This window comes from Anabrus simplex, chromosome 3 (genome assembly GCF_040414725.1).
Source record: "Anabrus simplex isolate iqAnaSimp1 chromosome 3, ASM4041472v1, whole genome shotgun sequence".
NCBI classification, from domain to species: domain Eukaryota; kingdom Metazoa; phylum Arthropoda; class Insecta; order Orthoptera; family Tettigoniidae; genus Anabrus; species Anabrus simplex.
In genome coordinates this window covers 400,767,906-400,790,615 of record NC_090267.1, presented here as the reverse complement: position 1 = coordinate 400,790,615, position 22,710 = coordinate 400,767,906, and the positions used below count along the sequence as shown (strand labels likewise).

Here is a 22,710-nt window from a genome sequence, read left to right as displayed (position 1 = left end):
GTAAAAGAACTCCTACGGAACTAAATTCCGGCACCTTGGCGTCTCAGAAAACCGCAGAAGTAGTTAGTGGGACGTAAAGCAAATAAAATTATTATTAAGTGTTAAATTTGGTTTATGATGTTTTCCGGACACACATTTACTTGTGGTCTCTTTGTGTTTTATAATTGTGCTATAGGATCTCAACTTTTGTATGCTACATGTATCAAAAGTAAGGAAAGATTACAATAAACAATACTCTCCCGCGGATATTGGGTTTCCGGGATCATGGGAGACTTTCTTCTTCTTAAGTCGTCGTCTCCAAACGGAGGTAGACGATCCACACGCTAGCTCCGATCTCGACGTTGCAGCCATGCCATGTGAATTTATTGGTTTATCTCTCAGGATCTTTAATGCAGTGGTTTCCCGTTGCCTTCTGCATCGTAATGCCGTTGACCGAACTGGTTCCTCCGCCTTTGGGAAGAATTTATTGTCCCCAGGACAATAGAGTGGTATTATCTTATTATACAACATACATTGTACACTTAACGTTAACGCTTATCATTACAATTCAATTAAGTGTTGAGTTTCTTTACGTAGTGTAGAAGACAACAAAAAGTCTGAACACTATTCACAAAGAAGGGTATGTCACTGGCTTCCCGGGTTTCGGCACCAAATGTTAAGCTTTTTGATATTATATTAAGAATCGTGTAATTATAATACGGCTTACAACACATCCATCTTTTATTCTGACCGTCAACAATCAAAAATATATATTAAAAAGAGAAAATAAAACATAGGGAAGTACATAAAGAAAGGAATTATGGAGGCTCATCTTTTCAGTTCTCTATATTTTGCGCCTAATAAAGAAGAGAAATACCGGGCGAGTTGGTCGTGCGCGTAGAGGCGCGCGGCTGTGAGCTTGCATCCGGGAGATAGTAGGTTCGAATCCCACTATCGGCAGCCCTGAAAATGGTTTTCCGTGGTTTCCCATTTTCACACCAGGCAAATGCTGGGGCTGTACCTTAATTAAGGCCACGGCCGCTTCCTTCCAACTCCTAGGCCTTTCCTATCCCATCGTCGCCATAAGACCTATCTGTGTCGGTGCGACGTAAAGCCCCTAGCAAAAAAAAAAAGAAGAGAAATGACGTGAAATATGTACATAAGAAAATCATAATATAATGCCATGAAGAAAAACCATGCTTATTAAAACTTCAGTTACAACAAAAATACTCAAAACATGTCAACACTACCTCAAATCATTTTTTAGAAGTTATTTGCAGTGTGTCTCATCTTGGAGCATGGTGCAGCACAGAACGGTACAGAAATCGATACTATTTCTGATCTTGTGAAACAAGCATACAATATATCTTTCTCTAGAATGTGGCTATGACAAGGTTGATTCTGTTATATGTTGTAACTTTTATGTTCGAAGCATTAAGCGATGCCATGTTGACAAAATTGCCTGAAAGCGGCAGGTAACACCTGTGGGCATGAAAGGAAACTGTAGACTAAACGAAAATCGTGCACAAAAGAGTTTCTCTTTAGATGAAAGGGGATTCAGCACAGCTTTGATAAAAGCGCTCGAAGCACCCTACGGGGTCAAAATGACATGGCTAAAATCAGGTAATCACGCAACCGGCGATTAACGGTTCGTGATGCTTTTGAGCGGTTGATGGGAGTGAGAGGCTAAAGGGTTAACACGATAGTCAAGGAGTTGTTACGAATTAAACATTTTCGTTTGCTGTATATGGGAACCTTACCTGTAATCGGTGCCTTCACCTAGCTGTCGCACAGCAATAGGGAACTCGGACGGTCCATGTGCTTTTAGCAGTTCCTGAAGGCGTACAAGTCCCTCGTTGTTTTCGTATATTATAGTGAAAGATTTCCAACCCCATGCTTTTACCAGATCTACGTAGGCCTGTAATTGAACAGAAAAATCACACATTATTTGTGACAAGAGCTTAAAAATAGAAATACTACTACTACTACTACTACTACTACTACTACTACTACTACTACTACTACTACTACTACTAATAAAATTTCCGAGTCATTGGCTGAATGGTCAGCGTTAAGGCCTTCGGTTCAAAGAGTCCCTGTTCGATTACCGACCGAGTCGGGGATTTTAATCCTATCTGAATTATTCTTCTAGCTCGGGGACTGGGTATATGTGTTCGTCCCCAACACTTTCCTCTTCATATTCAGACAAACTAGACAACCAACCACGACAGAAACACACAATAGTGATAACATTTGTGCAACACAGTTCGAACCTGCGACCGCCCAGATGTGGGCAAAGGGGTAGAAGAAGAACGGATAAGAGTTGTAGAGGGATATTTTATTTCACAGTTTTCGAACAGAGTACACTGAAATCTCGGATGATTATTCGGATACGTTAATTACCCAACATAAATGCATTGAAATGACAATAATAACACAGAACAAAGAAAATGACTTAAAACAAGAAAATATTGCAATGCATTGCTGAAAATTACAACATAATGAGGCACAACTGAAAAAAATAACCTAAAAGTGAAGGAAAGTCGAAACATGACAAAAAATAACGTTTAATAAATATGCATTTCTGTAATGAAGGGCTATGTTCAGGATTTATGTATAAGTTAGCAATGTGTATGATGCACCAATTAAAAGATGACGTCCATCAAAATCTGGGCGATGTTCATAATAAATTGTCATTGAAAACGAATACACATGTTTCACTACGAAAGTCCTAAGTTCGTGGATTGGCGCCAACAGTGCAGGCAACACAGAGTACACCTTTGTACTACAGTACGGTCAATAATAATGTTGCTGGAGTGGCGCCTACAGTTCAGGCAACACAGAGTACACCTTTGTACCACAGTCAATATGTTGGTGGACTGGTGCCAACAGTTCAAGGATCACATTGTTTTTGACCTGCCTTTTTACGCCTTTTTGCCGTCGTGGTGATACGGACGATTTCGACTTCATAATTTCAAATCTTTCGCTAACTGATTTGCGTAAGTTTTGACAGAACTTAAAATTTGTCTGTTGCTCAAACTACGACGTTCTCAAATTCCGCCACTTATATTCAAGTACCCTTCACAACAGAAACCATGGTTTTGCTTACACTGTAAGCACGTAACTGCCTTTTGCTGAGCCTAGCGAAGAGCTGTCAAGGCAAACTCTCGGCTATAGTGCACCACAGCAACGCTAAACAGCTAGTCCATGAACTTAATGTCTCTACTGCGTATAAAATTGCTGCCTCAAGTAGGATGGACATGTTGAGGCTTTTGTGGTCTCGAACCGAAGAGGGAAGAAGTGAGATTTTTAGAAACTGTTGCTAATAGTCGTCGCTTTATCTTGACCTGATGGGGGTGATGTAACCCTCCCTTCGAACAGCGCATCTGCTTGTGTGCTGTGTAGCCAGGCCACCCAGCAGACATATGTTTTTCTTCAGATACAACAAATAGAACAAGAAACTGGTGTCAATTTTATTTTCATGCAAGATGAGTGCTGCCACATTTCAAAGCAAATTTACGCAACACACTGAATGCTAAAGTTTCCAAACAGTTGGTTTTGTAAAGATGGCTCTATTCCCGGGCCCTTTAGAATCTCGATCTCTCTCAAATGGACCCCTTTTTCTGGGGATACATTATGATAAGAATATACTTGACTTAATGCATCCCAGACAAAGTTATGTGTAATGTTTTGAGGCGGACAGTGGACAAGGGTATGATGATTGTAAACGGGATGAAAATTCAGGATCTGAGTGTTACCAAGAGGAAAAGTCCTCTCAGTTTTAATTACTGTGTTGATGGGGAACACCGTAAGTACCTAGGTGTTAATAAAAAGAATGATCTTCATTGGGGTAATAATATTAATAAAGGTTACAGATCTCTTCAAGTGGTTGAGAATATTTAGGGGTTGTAGTAAGCATGTAATGTAGAGAGCGTTTAAATATCTCGAAAAACCGCAATTAGAGTATAGTTACAGTGTGTGTGACCCACACCAGGAATTCTTGATACGAGAACTGGAAGAGATCCAAAGTAAAGCAGAATGATTTGTTCTGGGTGATTTCCTACAAAAGACTAGTGTTATGCAAATGTTTCAAACTTTTCCCTGGGAAGAATTGGGAGTAAGGAGACGAGATGATAAACTAAGTGGTATGTACCAAGCTGTCAGTGGAAAGATGGCGTGGAATGACATTATAGATGAATAAGCTTGAGCGCAGCTTTTAAAAGCAGTAAATATCATAATAAGAAGACAAAGTTGGAATTAATAATAATAATAATAATAATAATAATAATAATAATAATAATAATAATAATATTTGCTTTACGTCCCACTAACTACTTTTTAAGGTCTTCGGAGACGCCGAGGTGCCTGAATTTAGTCCCGCAGGAGTTCTTTTACGTGCCAGTAAATCTATCGACACGGGGCTGTCGTATTTGAGCACTTTCAAATACCACCGGACTGAGCCAGGATGGAACCTGCCAAGTTGGGGTTAGAAGGCCTGCGCCTTAACCGTCTGAGCCACTCATCCCGGCTAAAGTTGGAATTCAAGACGACAAATTGCGGAAAATATTAATTTACAGGACGGGGGGTAAGGGATTGGAATAAATCAAGGGAAATATTCGATGCATTTCAAAGAACTTTGAAAACGTTTAAGAAAAGGCTAGTTAAACAACTGATAAGGAATCTGCCATCTCAGCCTCAGCCCTACATCCAGATCATTCATTGATTGATTGACTTCGAGGATCACTTCAGACGTGCTTCAGTGTACGAGGCAAGAAATTGATTAGCGATTCATTGTTTGCCACGCCACTAGTGGAGCATATATACAAATGTATTAATGTATGTAAAAAGAGCTCCCCACTTTTATATTCAGCTTAAGATCATAATCGCCTCGAAATGTTTATTCCACTTGGAGCAGCAATTACATACATTGTACACATAGAACACGGACAAATAACGCAATAATATAGAAACATGGTATGCTTGGAACCAGAATACAAAGTCAAACTATGATGTTCCACAACAGAATTAGAGTCTCTGTAAAGTAGGAAATCACACATGGCTGTTCATTGTTGCACAGTTATGAGACCGGAATTAAATTTGTAGGTATACGTACAAACTTTGTGTGATGAATACCTCTAGGTTTCATAGGGCAACTTCCGTAATCGTATGCAAACATGTGTTCGCTGCTTTAGTGGTGTAGTTAGACAAGATCAGGGTATAAAAGTAAGGCCAGTGTTAACATATGAGTACCTCGATCAGAAGTTGGGTTGGAGCTCAGGGAGAGATAGAAGATATATTTGTAGAAGAACTGGAGATGGAGGTACTGAGATTGCATTGGTGTCGAGTATAAATGATGAGTGATGGCAGATGAGTGTGTGTTAGGGCTGAATTGAGGTGTTGGAAGTAGAGGTGGTATAGGTTGTAATGTGGTGTTGGAAAGGTATGGAGATGTAGTTATGATTTGTTTTAGGGTTGAAATGTGGTGTTGGAGAAATGGTGGTATGTGGTTTATGTTGAAATGTGGTGTTGGAAAGGTATGGGGATGTAGCTATGATATGTTATAGGGTTGAAATGTGATGTGGGAGAAGTGGTGGTATAAGATGGGGGAAGGCAGAAGGTAAGTGCACTTGTGGAAGGAGTAGAGCTGGTATGCTGAGGTGTGGTGTTAAGTGATATTTTGAATATTGTGATGATGTATGAGTGTATGGTATTTGTGGATGGAGATTTATTTGATGGTAGACGAGTGTGTGCTAGGGCTGAAATGTGGTGATGGAAGTAGAGGTGGTATATGTTGAAATGTGGTGTTGGAAAGGTATGGAGAGTGAGGGTGTACTCATGAGTACGTGCTTCTTTATTGGTAACATTGGTATGGCTATTTAATTTTTGGAGCTGGAAAGAGGTGAGTTTATTATAATATTATTGGTGTCTGGTATAAATGCTGAGTGATGGCAGACGAGTGTGGGTTAGGGCTGAAATGTGGTGTTGGAAGTAGAGGTGGTATATGTTGAAATGTGGTGTTGGAAAGGTATGGAGATGTAGTAATGTAACTTGGCTATTTGTAAAGTTTGGTTTGGTAGAAGATGGAGTTTTCAGTAGGTAATTGCGTGTTAGGGCTGAAATGTGGTGTTGGAAGTAGAGGTGGTATATGTTGAAATGTGGTGTTGGAAAGGTATGGAGATGTAGTAATGTAACTCGGCTAAACATAGTTGAATATATAGGTAATGAAGTGTGTTTATTTATTGTTGATATTTGGAGATGGAGGAGTGGTGGTACACGTGATATCAGAATTTAAGCGTGGAAAGGGATGAGATTTGAGAAGTGGTGTTTTGTTTGAATAATTGTCTTGAGGTGTTTTTATTAGGTGGAGTTGAAGTTGTAATAGATGTGTCTGTATAGTGAACTTGACGGTGATGGTGATATGTGTTGGTATAGGTAAGGAGTGTATTGTTATAATATGTGAAAGGTGGTGTTAGAGAGGTGGTAGATATGAGTGTTGGGTATTTATAGGTGAAATTTTGGTTTGGTGGCGTAAGTGGAAGAAAGCTTGGTAGGTAAATCTGATCATTTAATTGAGATGGTTTTATCTATTGCTGAAATTTTTGGAGGTGATATTATTGCCTTTGTGTTTGGTACGCAAGTGCTGAAATGATGATTGATTAGTTGTATAGTGATGTAAGTGTTGAGTGAAATAAGGACAACTGAAGAGTATGGGAGTAAGTATGTATAAAATGTAGGTGAGTTCGTAAGAGTGAATACTGGTTGGCAAATGGTGATTCAATGATGTATTGTGTAATATACGAATCTATTGGTGGCGAAATTGTGGAGATGGAGGGGTGTAGGAGATATGTATTGCTAAAGGACAAAGTTGCGACAGGTGAGGTGTGAGGTAAACATGGATATGGCTGGCGAGGCAAGGTCTGCCTGAGCACAGCAACTCAGAGTGGGTCATGTAGAAAAACAATGGAGGTGTGGAATGTGCAGTGTCAACTAGGACACTTGGTAGAAGGAGTTGTCTGGCTCAGAGATCGCGCAGGTGATATTATATGTTGATATTGGCAAACGGTTCATAGAGGGAATCAACCGTTGGCCAGCGGATTATTAATAGTATTATTTGTTTATTTATTCAGCTACTTATTTAAGTTGTAGGGTGGCTTAGGTAGAACTCTATTGTGAACATGTATTGGGGCTGAACGCCTGTGTTGTTCATCAATAAATTCATTCATTCATGTGTTCGCTGCTTGTACACTAGTTAAAATCAATGCAAATGTTAGCTTTTATACTATTTGTAATGTTACAGTGTGGTTTATTTACTGAGCATTTGTAACTCTGACGGACGAGCGCGATTTGTTATGCAGAAACGAATGCAATAACCGATATATCATGGAGCATGGCATCACCACGATGTCGAGATAAAATGTAGAGTTTCATTTTATATTCTCTGTTCACTTCTGGCCAGAAGAAAGAGTATACTCCCCTGATATTTGAGTGTGGATTTTCAAACATCATTCTTGTATGATTTTCACTCTGTGGTCACACTATCCATACTAGGTCAGTAAACTTCGAATTTTCACTCAAGTATTCGTTATTTGTCATTTATCATTAGACTCTACACTCTATGGTCACACTATCCATACTAGGTCAGTAAACTTCGAATTTTCATCCAAGTATTCGTTATTTGTCATTTATCATTAGACTCTACTTAAATTAAACTTTTTGTAAATAAATGTGTGTACGTACAGTTATTCAGCTAAGATGAAATGAAATGAAAATCCACAGCCTGTTTTCGGTCTTTCGACCGCGTCAGGAATGGAATGAATGAAGCCCCCGTATAGCGGCGAGGATAGGAAATGTGCCTCCTGCCGAAGTCTGTCGTACTCTTCTGGGGCAATGATTAATAAAATGAAATGATATATTGGAGAGTGTTGTTGGAATGAAAGATGACAGGGAAAACCGGAGTACCCGGAGAAAAACCTGTCCATCCTCCGCTTTGTCCAGCACAGGTCTCACATGGAGTGACCGGGATTTGAACCATGGTATGCAGCGGTGAGAGGTCAGCGCGCTGCCGTCTGAGCCACGGAGGTTTCTATTCAGCTAAGATGATCACCTCCAATAACTTTTTCTTTTCTTTGACATTGGCTTTGCGTCGCACCGACATAGATAGGTCTTATGGCGATGATGGGATAGGAAAGGGCTAGGAATGAAAAGGAAAGGAAGGTTCTGCCCCAGCGTTTGCTTGGTGTGAAAATGGAAAACACCGAAAACCATCTTCAGGGCTGCCAACAGTGAGGTTCGAACCCACTATCTCTCGAATGCAAGTTCACATCTGCGAGCCCCTAACAGCACGGCCAACTCGCTTGGTGGACTTGATGACTCGATTCGGCCATCTAAGAAACACGTCATTTCGACTGCTTCTTGCTGCATCGAGCTTTAACATCCTCCCAGTACTTCCGCATTAGTTCTCGATCCGTTGCTTCCTTTCTTCAGTCTGCTTTTTGCCTCTTGGAAGCTTAGGTTTTTCTTGGAAACATCGGTGTCTTGTTAGTTTAAGGGAGGCACGTTCCCAGATATCGTTGTCTGTGTTTCACTCTTCTTGTAAATCTTTGTCCACCTCAGTGAACCTAGCTCTCTTGGTTTTCTTTTCGAGAAAGTAGGTGAAATTCCTATTTGTCAATCGCATCGGGTTGTTATATGGCTGTAAAATGTAATTCTCCGCTTCCTCATGGTGTCAGTTATTTTTTCCACATGGGTGTAAAGTTCGCGGTTGTGCCGTCTCCTATATTCCCCGTTTTCTTTTACAGGGCCCAAGATTGATCTAAGAATTTTCCTTTCCTTAACTTCCAGTTTCTCTATTAGTCCCAAACCCCATGGCACTACAGCCCTTGAAGGGCCTTGGCCTACCAAGCGACCGATGCTCAGCCCGAAGGCCTGCAGATTACGAGGTGTCGTGTGGTTAGCACGGCTAATCCTCTCGGCCGTTATTCTTGGCTTTCTAGATCGGGGCCGCTATCTCACTGTCAGATAGCTCCTCAATTCTAATCACGTAGGCTGAGTGGATCTCGAACCAGCCCTCAGGTCCAGGTAAAAATCCCTGACCTGGCCGAAAATCGAACCCGGGGCCTCCGGGTGAGAGGCAGGCACGCTACCGCTACACCACGGGGCCGACAATATATTAGCTTGGCATTTGTAAATATGGATTTTTTGTTGTAAATGGCCTTTGTTAGATTATATGCCATTTTCATTTTCCTGATTCGTGACTCGAAAGCTGCCTTCTCAGAGAGAATGGGGTCTATCCACTCACCCAAATATTTAAAAGCTTCTGTTTACTTGGTTTTCCCTTGTCTTACATCTACATCTTTGGGCGCTTGCTTGATACTAGTGATGAATTCTATTTTCTCAAAGGAAATCTTAAAGCCCCCTTTTGCTGCTAGAATCTGTAGTTCTTAAATTTGCGCTGCGGCTGCATCTAGGGAATAAAAAAAATGCGAGGTCATCTGCGAATACTAGACAGTAAACTGTCAAGATCTGCATTCTGTAGCCAAATCTGACCCCATTTTCATTCCTATTAACGTTCACTACTTTTCGCCACTCTCGGATGACTTTCTCGAGCACGCAGTTGAAGAGCAAAGGTGATAGCCCATCTCCCTGTCTTAACACCAGTCCTTACTTCGAAGGGCTCTGAAATTTCTCCCCTGTTTTGTGGTTCAGTCCCAGTTCTTTCAGTATTTCAAATAGGGTGGGTGGATCAATGGAGTCGCAAGCCTTCTTGAAATCAACGAAGGTCTCTACAAACTGTTTGTTTTTAAGTTTCAGATAGGGAAGAATAGATTTCATCATCATCATCATCATCATCATCATCTGTTTACCCTTCAGGGTCGGCTTTTTCCCTCGGACACAGCGAGGGATCCCACCTCTACCGCCACAAGGGCAGTGTCCCGGAGCTTCAGACTCTTGGTCGGGGATACAACTGGGGAGAATGACCAGTACCTCGCCCAGGCGGCCTCACCTGCTATGCTGAACAGGGGCCTTGTGGAGGGATGGGAAGATTGGAAGGGATAGACAAGGAAGAGGGAAGGAGACGGCCGTGGTCTGATGGTAGGTACCATCCCGGCATTCGCCTGGAGGAGAAGTGGGAAACCACGGAAAACCACTTCCAGGATGGCTGAGGTGGGAATCGAACCCACCTCTACTCAGTTGACCTCCCGAGGCCGAGTGGACCCCGTTCCAGCCCTCATACCACTTTTCAAATTTCGTGGCAGAGCCGGGAATCGAACCCGGGCCTCCGGGGGGGGGGCAGCTAATCACGCTAACCATTACACCACAGAGGCGGACAATAATAGATATAAGGTTCGTAATCTGTTTGGCACATGATTGTCCCTTCTGAAACGACCCTTGCTATGTTCCTAACTGTGGATACAACTTTTCTTCTGCTCTAGTTGGAAGGGCTTTTGAGAGGATTTTTAAGTAACTGCGAGAAGAAAGAGGTCACAGTAATTTTTCACATTCTTTCTGTCGCCTATTTGTGAAAAGGGTGAAGCACAGCTGATTAGGGAATTCCTCCTTTTCCCAAATCTCACTGATTATTTCTGTTAGCTTATCGATAGCTACGTCGCCAGCATGGTTGCATAATACGGCCATTATCGAACCCTCGCCTGGTGCTTTGTTGTTTCTAAGCGACTGAATGATCTGCATAACTTCTTTTGTAGTTGGTGTAGAATCCGGGTTTATATTTGGATTGTCTTCAAATGAGAGAATGGGGATTCTGGGCTTCCACAGTTAAGAAGAGTCTCAAAATAATTTTCCAGGATATTTCAGTTGTCCTTGTCATTATAGGTAGTTTTTCTCTCAGGATCTTTGAAATGTAGGCTAGGTGGAGTGTATTTAGTGAGATTCTGTTTGAAGGTTCTATAGAAATCTCGAGTGTTGTTCTTCTTGAAGTCTTGTTGAATCTTTTCCAACCGATTTTTATCATAGGCACGATTATTATTATTATTATTATTATTATTATTATTATTATTATTATTATTTTAGCTGATAATTTTTATGTAAATTGCCCTTAAGTCGCTAAAAGTCGGAAATACCTCACTGCTTTGTAAGGTACCATCTTAGGGGCAGCTGTACCTTAAGGTCACGGGCGCTTCCTTCCCACACCTAGTCCTTTCCTATCCCGTCGTCGCCATAATATTTATCTGGTCGGTGCGACGTAAAACAGGTTGTTGAAAATATGTCCCTAGTCTTTTTACAATTAACTGGAGTTGAAACTCTGAATGGATTAAGCACCGTTTTACGGTCGGATGCCTTTCCTAACGCCAATCCTATTGTTGATCGATGTGGCGTAGGCACTTTGTATTTGAATATGTCGTGTATTAAATTGAACACAAACGCTCAGCCTCCAAGACGGAGGAATTAACCAAACGCTATTGACATCCTCGGTCCGGCCGGGGGTCGATCAAGGATCCCTCTGATCCGAAGGCCAATATGCAGACCATTCATCCGAATTGCCGGACTGTTATTTCTTTATCCTCACCTTTTCTCATTTGGTTTTTGTGGTGATAGCTAGGACTCTCCCTGACACATGGTCTTCAGATCTTCTTGTAATTTGACCAAACCAGCGTAAACGAGATTGTCACCTTCTGAGGAATGAGTTTTACTTTAAAGCTCCTTCTCATTTGTTAATTATTTTATCTTACCTCCCGCCTCTGTGATGTAGTGGTTAGTGTGATTAACTGCCACCCACGGAGGCCCCGGTTCGATTCCCGGCTCTGCCACGAAATTTAATTTTTTTTACGAGGACTGGAAGAGGTCCACTCAGCCTCGGGAAGTCAACTCGGTAGTGAGTGGTTCGATTCCCACCTCATCCATCTTCGAAGTGGTTTTCCGTGGTTTCTCACTCTTCCTTCCCAGTTGTATCCCCTCCCTCCGACCAAATGTCTCACGCTCCAGGACACTGCCCTTGAGGCGGTAGAGGTGGGATCACTCACTGAGTCCAAGGAAAAACCAACCCTGGACGGTAAACTGATTAAATAATAATAATAATAATAATAATAATAATAATAATAATAATAATAATAATAATAATAATAATAATAATAATAATAATGTTTGATGCTTTTACGGCATGATAATTATGGGCTTTTGGGCTTATGCCGTGTCAAGAAAACAAGGTGAAACTTTTGACGTTTCGCAGTGAACCTTTATCAACAGACGGATGGAGTGGCTATGGGAACTCCAGTCTCGTTGATAGTGGCTAATTTTTTAATCGAGTATTTCGAGAGGGAGGGCTATTGCTTCGGCACCCGTCAAACCCATGATTTGGTGGAGTTATGTTGACACATTTTTTGTGGTATGGATAGAAGGTCTTGTATTTTTAACTACTTAAATCAGAAACATCCTTCAATTAAATTCTCTATGGAGATGGAGTCGGACGGATGCCTTCCTTTCTTGGAAGTTTCAGTATGAAAGAAACCGGACGGCTCCTTAGGACATACCATCTATCATAAGTCTACTCCTACAAATCGCTGTCTCCATGCAGATTCTCATCACCATCCTGCACAAAACAGGGCATTCTCAAGACACTCACCACGACAGCGACACGAACTTGTGAGCCATCAAATATCCAGGAGAGATAGTTACACTCAAAGTCACGTTAAAGGGCAATGGTTACAAAGATGTACAGATTCATAGAGCTTTGTATCCCAGAGGGACAACTACGCAAAGCTCACAGAAAGAAGTGAAGTGAACTGCCTACCTGCCTTACATTCACAAGACTACAGACCGAATTGTCAAGATCCTCCGCAAGTACAATATAAAAACCGTGTTCGGCACCGTTGCTGAAATTGCTCAGAATTTAGGTAAAAGCAAGGACAAATTGTTCCCAATATCATACCCTGGGGTGTAAAAAAATTTCCCTGTACTTGCGGTAAGGTATACATTGAACAAACATGCCGGTCCACTGGGACTCGCGTTAAGGAACATAAAAGAAATATCTGTCTCAACCAGCCAGACAAGTCAGCGATAGCTGAGCGCGCCCTATCGTCAAGTCATGATGTCATTTTCCAAGATGTTCCAGCTCTTACCCACACAAAGCACTACATGTCTAGGATTATACGGGAAGCTATGGAAGTTCGTAAAAATCCTAACAATTTTTTTTTGCTATGGGCTTTACGTCGCACCGACACAGATAGGTCTTATGGCGACGATGGGATAGGAAAGGCCTAGGAGTTGGAAGGAAGCGGCCGTGGCCTTAATTAAGGTACAGCCCCAGCATTTGCCTGGTGTGAAAATGGGAAACCACGGAAAACCATTTTCAGGGCTGCCGATAGTGGGATTCGAACCTACTATCTCCCGGATGCAAGCTCACAGCCGCGCGCCTCTACACGCACGGCCAACTCGCCCGGTACCTAACAATTTTAACAGGGACACTGGCTATCAATTAAGTAACACGCTCTTGACAGCCATTAATGATTTACGTAGGCAGTTCTCTTCCCTGTCCTTTCTATACTGTTATTTCGTTTCGCTGTTTTCCAAATTCGTACGTTCATCACCAGATGGTTCATTCCAAGCTATGTGTTATGTGTTAAGTATCATACTTTCATACGTGTGTACAGCGGTTATGCAACCCCTCCCCCAAAGCCCTTCCCACACCGTTTTTTTTTTTGCTAATGGCTTTACGTCGCTCCGACGCAGATAGGTCCTATGGCGACGATGAGACAGGAAAGGCCTAGGATTTGGAAGGAAGTGGCCGTGGTCTTAATGAAGGTAAATACAGCCCCAGCACTTGCTTGGTGTGAAAATGGAAAACCACGGAAAACCATTTTCAGAGCTACCGAAAGTGGGAGTCGAACCCACTATCTCCCGGTTGCAAGCTCACAGCCGTGAGCCCATAACCGCACGGCCAACTCGCCCGATTTCCCACACCGTATCACATCATTATGCATCCTCTGGTTTTCTCCACATACTTGTTTCCATTCTTCAGCTGTGTTCTATTCTATCCTGGTGTTTTTCGTAATTATATTTTATTAGTTTCTAGTTATTTCTTCTAGCGTATTCGTGCCCGATTCGTCTCTGTCCTCTGTGTTACTTCTCACGCCCACACGGTGTGATAGAACATCTTAATTGGAGCTTAATGTTGTCGTCAGCTCCCGCTTGGAGCGCTGTGCAGCGTACAGCGAGCCACCTGGTGACGAACGAGCGTACCACTACAGCTCCAACTGTAAAGCATTCTTAAAATCAAACGCTCATTATTGTACAAGACTTACTCGTGAACACTCGAAATTTTCTTCTGAAGACGCGGAGCAAAGTTCTCTGCGAAACGTAGAGAGTTTCACATTGTTTTCTTGACACGGTATAAGCCAGAAAGCCCATAGTTACCATGTCTAAATAATAATAATAATAATAATAATAATAATAATAATAATAATAATAATAATAATTTCATCTTATCGGTTTGTAGCATTTTCATCTAGGTGGTATGGTATTTCTACTCCTGTTGTTTTTTAAGGGTCGAACATTCCGAACCATAGATCAGCCCTGCTTTAAACTCTGTCGTAAAACGTAGGCTATCCCTTATTCTGACAGACATTCGTTGATTTCAGTGTACACCATTCTGTTGTCTCCACTTCATCCAGTCAGTATTCACGGGATGGTACAAGTCTTCATTGCTGTTGCCGTCACAAGACAATATTGAGCCTAGTTACTTAAAGCTCGCTGATTGGAATGTCAACCGTATTGAACTGATAGGTAGCGACTGTATCCGTGGTGAAGTTTCAGTACATGTACAAGGTTTATCCCGACTGATGCAAGAACCTTAGTTCTCCAGAGCCTTTTGCCAGTCATAAAGCATCTTCTGCAGCTTAATAATAATAATAATAATAATAATAATAATAATAATAATAATAATACAACCATGAAAGTCTCTTTAGAGAAACCGAAATTCACCGAGCTCGATAGCTGCAGTCGCATAAGTGCGGCCAGTATCCAGTAATCGGGAGATAGTGGGTTCGAGCCCCACTGTCGGCAGCCCTGAAGATGGTTTTCCGTGGTTTCCCATTTTCACACCAGGCAAATGCCGGAGCTGTAACTTAATTAAGGCCACGACCGCTTCCTTCCAATTCCTAGGACTTTTCTCTCTCCCGTCGTCACCAAAAGACCTATCTGTGTCGGTGCGACGCAAAAAAAAAAAAAAAAGAAAACCCGAAATTCATAGGGACCGGATGAGGACAAGAGTTGGGCAAGGGAGAGAAGATAAATACACAAGAGGAATGTTTCTGATATGGATAAGTGGAAACAATATCAAAAGGATGTTGGTCCCTGATCGCTACATTTGTCTCTAAAATTTTAACAGCATTCATTTCTCATCAACGAAATCAATCTCACCCAATTATAAGGTTATTAAAAAAGGTAATGAAGTGCAGTTTTTTCTGCTCAAACAGACGGAGCAATTTTCCTCCTTTGTCAGCCTTAAATCTGCAAAAAATTGAGTTCTTTTATGCTCCGCGCCAAGAGGTATTTGTTTTGGATGATTGGTCCCCGGGAATTGTTCTTTATTCTCCAGCCTCACATCTCATGGGCACTGGGTTACAAAGCACTTGAGATTTTCTGAAATGGAAGATGAAGTTCTTACGAGTTACCCAATCCCTTCGCCCAAGTTGTATGTTTATAACAATATTAGGTTTAGCTACGAACTTTAAAAGTTTTATGAAAGAGCTGATAAAGCTTCTTTGTATTTTAACTTCAGATTGAAAGATTTCTGCTCTGAGGAGGAAATTCTTGATATCTAGTTTCAGTTTATTCTTTTAAAACTGCTGACTTTATATACGTGTCATTTGAAGGGGTAGGAGCGGTAGTAATATATATAGTTGAAATTCCTTTTCCTGTGGTTATTAATTTATTTATTGTATGAAAAAACAATCAAAATATAAATGAAAGAAAAATAATAATAATATACAATAAATAAGAATCAGGGAAATGTTTAAATTTATGATGATTGATGAATGATTAATTTGCCTTCAACCGGGCGAGTTGGCCGTGCGCGTAGAGGCGCGCGGCTGTGAGCTTGCATCCGGGAGATAGTAGGTTCGAATCCCACTATCGGCAGCCCTGAAAATGGTTTTCCGTGGTTTCCCATTTTCACACCAGGCAAATGCTGGGGCTGTACCTTAATTAAGGCCACGGCCGCTTCCTTCCAACTCCTAGGCCTTTCCTATCCCATCGTCGCCATAAGACCTATCTGTGTCGGTGCGACGTAAAGCCCCTAGCAAAAAAAAAAAAAAATTGCCTTCATAAAGTCCACAGGATCACCAGGGACTCTTAACCAATTAATGCCCAGAGGAGAGTTTTTCATCGAAATTCTTTGAAAATCGAATAAATAGTTCCAAGGTCAGTTGTGATGTAAGAAATAGCAGAAAAACGTTTTTGATTTTGGTTCAACAACTTTCTTTATGTCGTACCGACACGGGTAGGACTTACGGCGACGATGGGATAGGAAAGAGCTAGGAGTGGGAAGGAATAGGCTTGGTTTCGATTTTGGTAATGCCGGAATAATGACCCGTATGATCTGTCATACCATGGACACTAACAATATGAGACCGAGCGAGTTGGCCGTGTGATTAGAGTCGTGCAGCTGTGAACTTGCATTCGGGGATAGTGGGTTCGAACCTCACTGTTGGCAGCCCTGAAGATGGTTTTCCGATGTTTCCCATCTTCACACCAGGCAAATGCTGGGGTTCTACCTGAATTAAAGCCACGGCCGCTTTATTCCTACTTCTAGCCTTGCCCTATCCCCTCGTCGTCGTAAGACCTGTCGGTGTCGGTACGACATAAAACACATTGTAAAAAAAATCAAACACAATATCAGAAGTGTAATACAATAATAAACCACTAAATTTTTGAAAATTATGTATTTATTACTCCACTAACACACATTTAGCCTCAGTTAAGATATCAATGACCGAGCTCGATAGCTGCAGTCGCTTAATTGTGGCCAGTATCCCGTAATCGAGAGATAGTGGGTTCGAACCCCACTGTCGGCAGCCCTGAGGATGGTTTTCCGTGGTTTCCCATTTTCACACCAGGCAAATGCTTGGGCTGTACCTTAATTAAGGCCACGGCCGCTTCCTTCGCATTTCCTAGGCCTTTCCTATCCCATCGTCGCCACAAGATCTATCTGTGTCGGTGCGACGTAAAGGAAATAGAAAAAAAGAAAAATAGAGATATCAATGGACCCTGCTGTGTGATACATTTGCCACGAACCTACTACGCTGGGGCAGCAGGGGGAGAGGTGAAACTCCCACCTGGCGCGTCCCAGGTGGCGGATAGGGGGATCCTAACCGGCTTGCCGGCGGACTTGAGCGAAATAAAATAGCTCTCGCGGACCAATCACACAACGCCCTGTGGGTGGGGGACACAGATGAAGAATACGCCCGTGGTATCCCCTGTCTTTTGTAAGAGGCGACTAAAAGGGGCGACCAAGGAATGATTGTGTTAGAACCATGAGACTACTTGCAATTAGTACCATCACGTGAGGAACACCATGGGTCGCCTTTACTTGCGAGTAGTACCGCTATGCAAGGTACGCAATAGGTTTGTGCATGGTAGCCACAGAGGGTGAATCAGTATAGATTCTATATTACCCGTGATTAGTACCACTATATGAGCGACACCGTGGGTCTGCGTTGCCTGTGATTAGTACCCACTTTGTGAGGAATACCTCGGGATAGTGCGGGTCCCTGTGATTAGTACACCTATGTGAGGAACACCATGGGTTTGCGTTGCGTATGAGAGGCGCCGTAATGTGAGAAACATTGTAGGCCTGAGTTACCTGTGCATATTACATTAACTGTGAATAGTACCGCGATGTGTGGAACACCGTAGTCGACGTTATTCCCGATCAGTACCGTTAGACGAGAAATACCATGGTTCTTATTTTCCTAGCGATAAGTACAATTATGAGGGGCCGTTGACCTAGGTTTTGGACCCCATTAGACAACAGCATCATCGATTCAGGATTGTACTTGGGAAGCAGCCCCTTATTTATTGTTATCAGATAGTTTCTGGGAAGGTGGGACATTGGTGGTCGGATCCACTGATTGTTTTAAGTTTATAATCATGGTCGTCTTTTTGAATCCTAGTCAGTGGGTTGATTTTGGAATTATTTTTAACTTTCAATATTGTGAGCTGGATCCGCTGATTATTTTAAATTCATATTTATCCATTCATCCATTCTTCATCATTACGTTTTGAATTCTGGACAGTGGGTGAATTTTGGACCTTTAAGTTGTCATTGCACTTCGTCTCATTTCCTACCATTATGCTCCGATGACTTAGATATTAGCCCCCTTTAAACAACAAGCATCATCATGGTGATACATTTGTTTGCTATGGTAAACAGCAAAACAAACAATACAGTGATTATGAAATTAGGCACACTTTACACAATATACACATCGCCATTGGGTGCTCAGCCGAGCGACCGAGTGATCTATTCAATCATATCTGATACCTACCTAACTACACTTTCTAACTTTAAGTGTTAGATGTTTATACAACCTATCTTCGGATCTGACAAGCATTGCAGTAAGAATTTTCCGGGAGAGTTATAGCAGAGGAATATCATCATGGGATGATCTAGCCTATATAGCATTCGTAAACTGACAATGGGGACCCATCGAGACAGAAACTGAAGAATGACAAATATCACTTCTTGGAGCATATCCTCATTTCATACAGGCCTCTCAAAAATGTGTCCATTAGTTCTACTACTCGTACACCTGAGTTATCATTTTCACAAGTATTGGTAGTGGGTACTCAATTTTTGCTTCTCCTTCACGCACACTAACGTGCGCAAGTTCCCAAAACAGGACAACCATCCCCTGCTAATTATTTATTATTCGGTTCAATTTTTGCCACAGTGCACCATAAAGTAACAAATATGGTATCCTGCATCATCTTTCTCCTCCACTGGTTTTGATCTTCTGCCAATATAGCCTTACTTGTTGGCGCATCTCCTCCTTTCTTTCCTCTGACATAAAATACACATTTAAGATTTCTTTTCTAGCTCTCCTCAGAAGCCTCTGAAGTCTGAAACTAATCGCCGGAAGTGGTTCCTGTTTTGGATGTCTTCCTGACTAATATCCATTCTCTCCATATCTATATGTATCTCCATAAGCCACTCGGGAGCAATCTCTTTCTCTTCGAAATGTGAAAGGAGCTTGAGAGTGTTTCTGGCCAGGGCTACCCGGTACGGCAATGCAACAAACCATTCAGGCTGTGACTCAGCGCCGCGTTTTGGGCGGCGGTAAATAACTTGACCTCCTGAAGAGGCCAACGGCTTCGGGCGGATGGGCCCCTTTGTGTGGGAAATGCCACTGGAAGCCATTATTCAGCGTCTGTTCTTCATGCCAGGGTGGTCTAAAGAAAAGCTATTGACTTCAATGTGTTTGCCTGTTCAATCAAAACACATTTAATAATGTTATTTGCTTTACGTCCCACTAACTTCTTTTACGGATTTCGGAGACGCCGAGGTGTCGGAATTTAGTCCCGCAGGAGTTCTTTTACGTGCCAGTAAATCTACCGACACGAGACTGACTTATTTGAGCACGTTCAAATACCACCGGACTGAGCCAGGATCGAACTTGCCAAGTTGGAGTCAGAAGGCCAGCGCCTCAACCGTCTGAGCCACTCAGCCCGGCAAAAACACATTTAACAACTGCAGTGTTATAGAATGCCGTTCCTCTATTAATACTATCCAGAGAAGGAAAAATTAAAAGGGGTCCAACACTTAGAAAAATATCGGCCAAAGGAAGACAAGAGCTACGAAGGGAGTAAAACCTAGGCATCGGGAACCTAATAGCGTCGGGGTCGGAAAACAACAAGAGTTGACCAAGGGGTGTTTTGTAAGATAGATGAAAGTGAGAAACATGGTACAAGTGGAAAAAGTGTCAGGACTCAGCTAAGTGTCCCGCGTTCACCAATCAACGCTCCCAAGTTGAGCTCCTGGGGCCCTTTCTAGTCACTTCTTACGACAGGCACCGAGCTCGATAGCTGCAGTCGCTTAAGTGCTACCAGTATCCAGTATTCGGGAGATAGTAGGTTCGAACCCCACTATCGGCAGCCCTGAAGGTGGTTTTCCGTGGTTTCCCATTTTCACACCAGGAAAATGCTGGGGCTGTACCTTAATTAAGGCCACGACCGCTTCCTTCTCACTCCTAGCCCTTTCCTGTCCTATTGTCACCATAAGACCTATCTGTGTCGGTGCGACGTAAAGCAACTAGCAAGCGAAAGTTTACGACAGGCAGCGGATACCGTTGGTGTTTATCTACCGCCCTCCCCCGAGGGTGATTTACCTGTGTCCATTAAAGGTCAAAGATTGAATACAAATTACAGTAAATGTTATTTCAGGAGGGCCTCCGTGGCTCAGACGGTAGCGCGTCGGCCTCTCACCGCTGGATACCGTGGTTCAAATCCCGGTCATTCCATGTGAGATTTGTGCTGGACAAAGCGGAGGTGGGACAGGTTTTTCTCCGGGTACTCCAGTTTTACCTGTCATCTTTCATTCCAGCAACACTCTCCATTCTCATTTCGTAGCATCTCTCAGTCATTAATATACATCACTTTGGGAGTGGCGACCCCATCGTAATAACAGCCTATATATGATTCATTCATTACATCCCTGACCCGGTCACTGACTGGAAAACAGGTTGTAGGTTTTCATTCATTATTTCAGGGTTGTAGGTCTTGGTGAAAGTGGCTTAGCGGCTCAAAAACGTTCAACCGGAAACTGTACTCCTTATTTTCGTTAGGTGCACTACTAAGTGAACCTCTTGAGAATGCCGGCCACAGTATCCGGTGAAACGTTGGGAGCAACTAATCAACTTCGTTGGCCAGCTACAAGCCCAGAAAGTAATTTCTTCTCTATTCATCGAGACGCTGGCCGTGAAAGAATAAGCTGTTTTGCAGATATTGCTTTCGTTTAAACCAGCCGGGGCAAAAACGCGACTCTCGGTCACATTTCAACTCGCATTTTTTCCCCCGCTTCCTAACCCTTGCAATCTCCGCTCCCTCTCCGGCTGGCAGTGGACCTCGTTTCTATTTGTGTTTGACGTGCTGCTAGTGGGTAGAATGTGAAATGGGAATGTTATTATTTATATTACGGAAGATAAAAAGGGCGATCATGGAAGCGACATATTCAAGTGCTGGGCAACGAGAGATATATCGAGTATGGCACAAAGAGGGAAGATATCAATAGCAATGTACAAGCAGTCGGGAAAATACAAATACAGGAGGGGATGAACAAGAATTGGCAACTTCGAATGAACAAAATAGTTGTATTGAAACACAAAACACAAGAAGTTAGGAATAGTAGAGCAAGAAAATATCTAAAGACAGAACACTTTTCACGACAAATCACGAAAGAAATATTACAAAGATCGGTGATAGCGACTATTTGGATTTCATCCGAATGACATTTACAATTACATTCATTAAAGAGAACAGATGTTCCCACAACCAACTGTACAACGTGAAATAAGAAACATTTGGGAATATAGGAAAAACAATAGAATAGGAGAATGAATTAAAGATCAGCATGTTAAATTAAAAATTACAAAGTCCGGGCATATCGTAAGAATTCACCTGACTAGAAACTATTGCGCTATTTCAAATAATAAGTTCTCTAACACACGAAATGTAAACACAGATGCATTTAGCTCAATAGGATAAAAGTTCATGATACGAATATTCGGCAGAAGAAGAATGTAAACAATTTTCGAAGTACCAGAAGTTTTCTTTTTTGAATTTGCTTTACGTCGCTCCGACACAGATAGGTCTTACAGCGACGATGGGGTAGAAAAGGCCTAGGAGTGGAAAAGAAGCAGCTGTGGCCTTAATTATGGTACAGCCCCGGCATTTTCCTGGTGTGAAAAAGAGGAAACTACGGAAAACAATCTTCAAGGGTGCCGACAGTGGGGACCAGAAGTTTTCAACACACGTAAGTTCATTTTCACATAAATTCGAACAGCATTCCAAACAAAGTAATTAGACATCCAGTTGTTCCGTTGCGGATAAATACTAGAGAACAACGACTCGAGAACATAGTCATGCAAAGTTTACAATACCTCATGGTCGAAGAATAAGTCCAATACTGAGTGTGAAAATTTACATCACCGTATCATAATGTTGTTGCCCTCTCCCCAACAGCTGAAGAACACCTCGAAGTAGCAGGCAAAGAGAGCTACTTATGAAGGACAGTTAGATAGGGGAGGTACAGGGGAGGTGATAACACACAGCACAAGAAACGCCGAGAATATCCATGAAGGGTATAGAGTCTAGAATCTAGAGTCGATGACGTCATTCAAGTTTGATGCAGGTAATCTGCTGATAGTAGTTCTGTATCTGTGGCAGTGTGCGGATGTCAAACGCCGGGAAGAAAGCAGCAGAAAATAACGAATATGGCGGAGGTGAGTTGACAATGTTACAATTGTTGCTTCACTTCCCCTTTGGAATTCATTACCCACCCCTAGATAGGTACTATGCAGTTGCATATCTGGATACATAGTAACTTGGCACACGCAGTGGAATATTTAGATATTTTCTATCCGTAGGCCCGCAGTAAACGCTGCTCCTGATTTTTAATGAATATGCTGATTGACATGCATAAACATTCACGTTTGTTTATGGCTCACATAAAATGCCCTACCAAGTTCCATGCTTTGACTTTACTAAATTTCTTTTCTGACA

At 42.2% G+C, this 22,710-nt stretch overlaps 1 protein-coding gene across 7 annotated transcripts in view; it reads right to left on the bottom strand.

The window, feature by feature from the left end:
- KaiR1D (Kainate-type ionotropic glutamate receptor subunit 1D) overlaps nt 1-22,710 on the bottom strand; it is a 1,117,017-nt gene that overhangs the window by 369,379 nt on the left and 724,928 nt on the right. For all 7 annotated transcript variants that reach the window (XM_067143360.2, XM_067143363.2, XM_067143364.2 and 4 more), the window contains exon 5: nt 1,740-1,897. In XM_067143360.2, the coding sequence (XP_066999461.2) occupies nt 1,740-1,897 (158 nt within the window). The remainder of the gene's footprint in view (nt 1-1,739; nt 1,898-22,710) is intronic.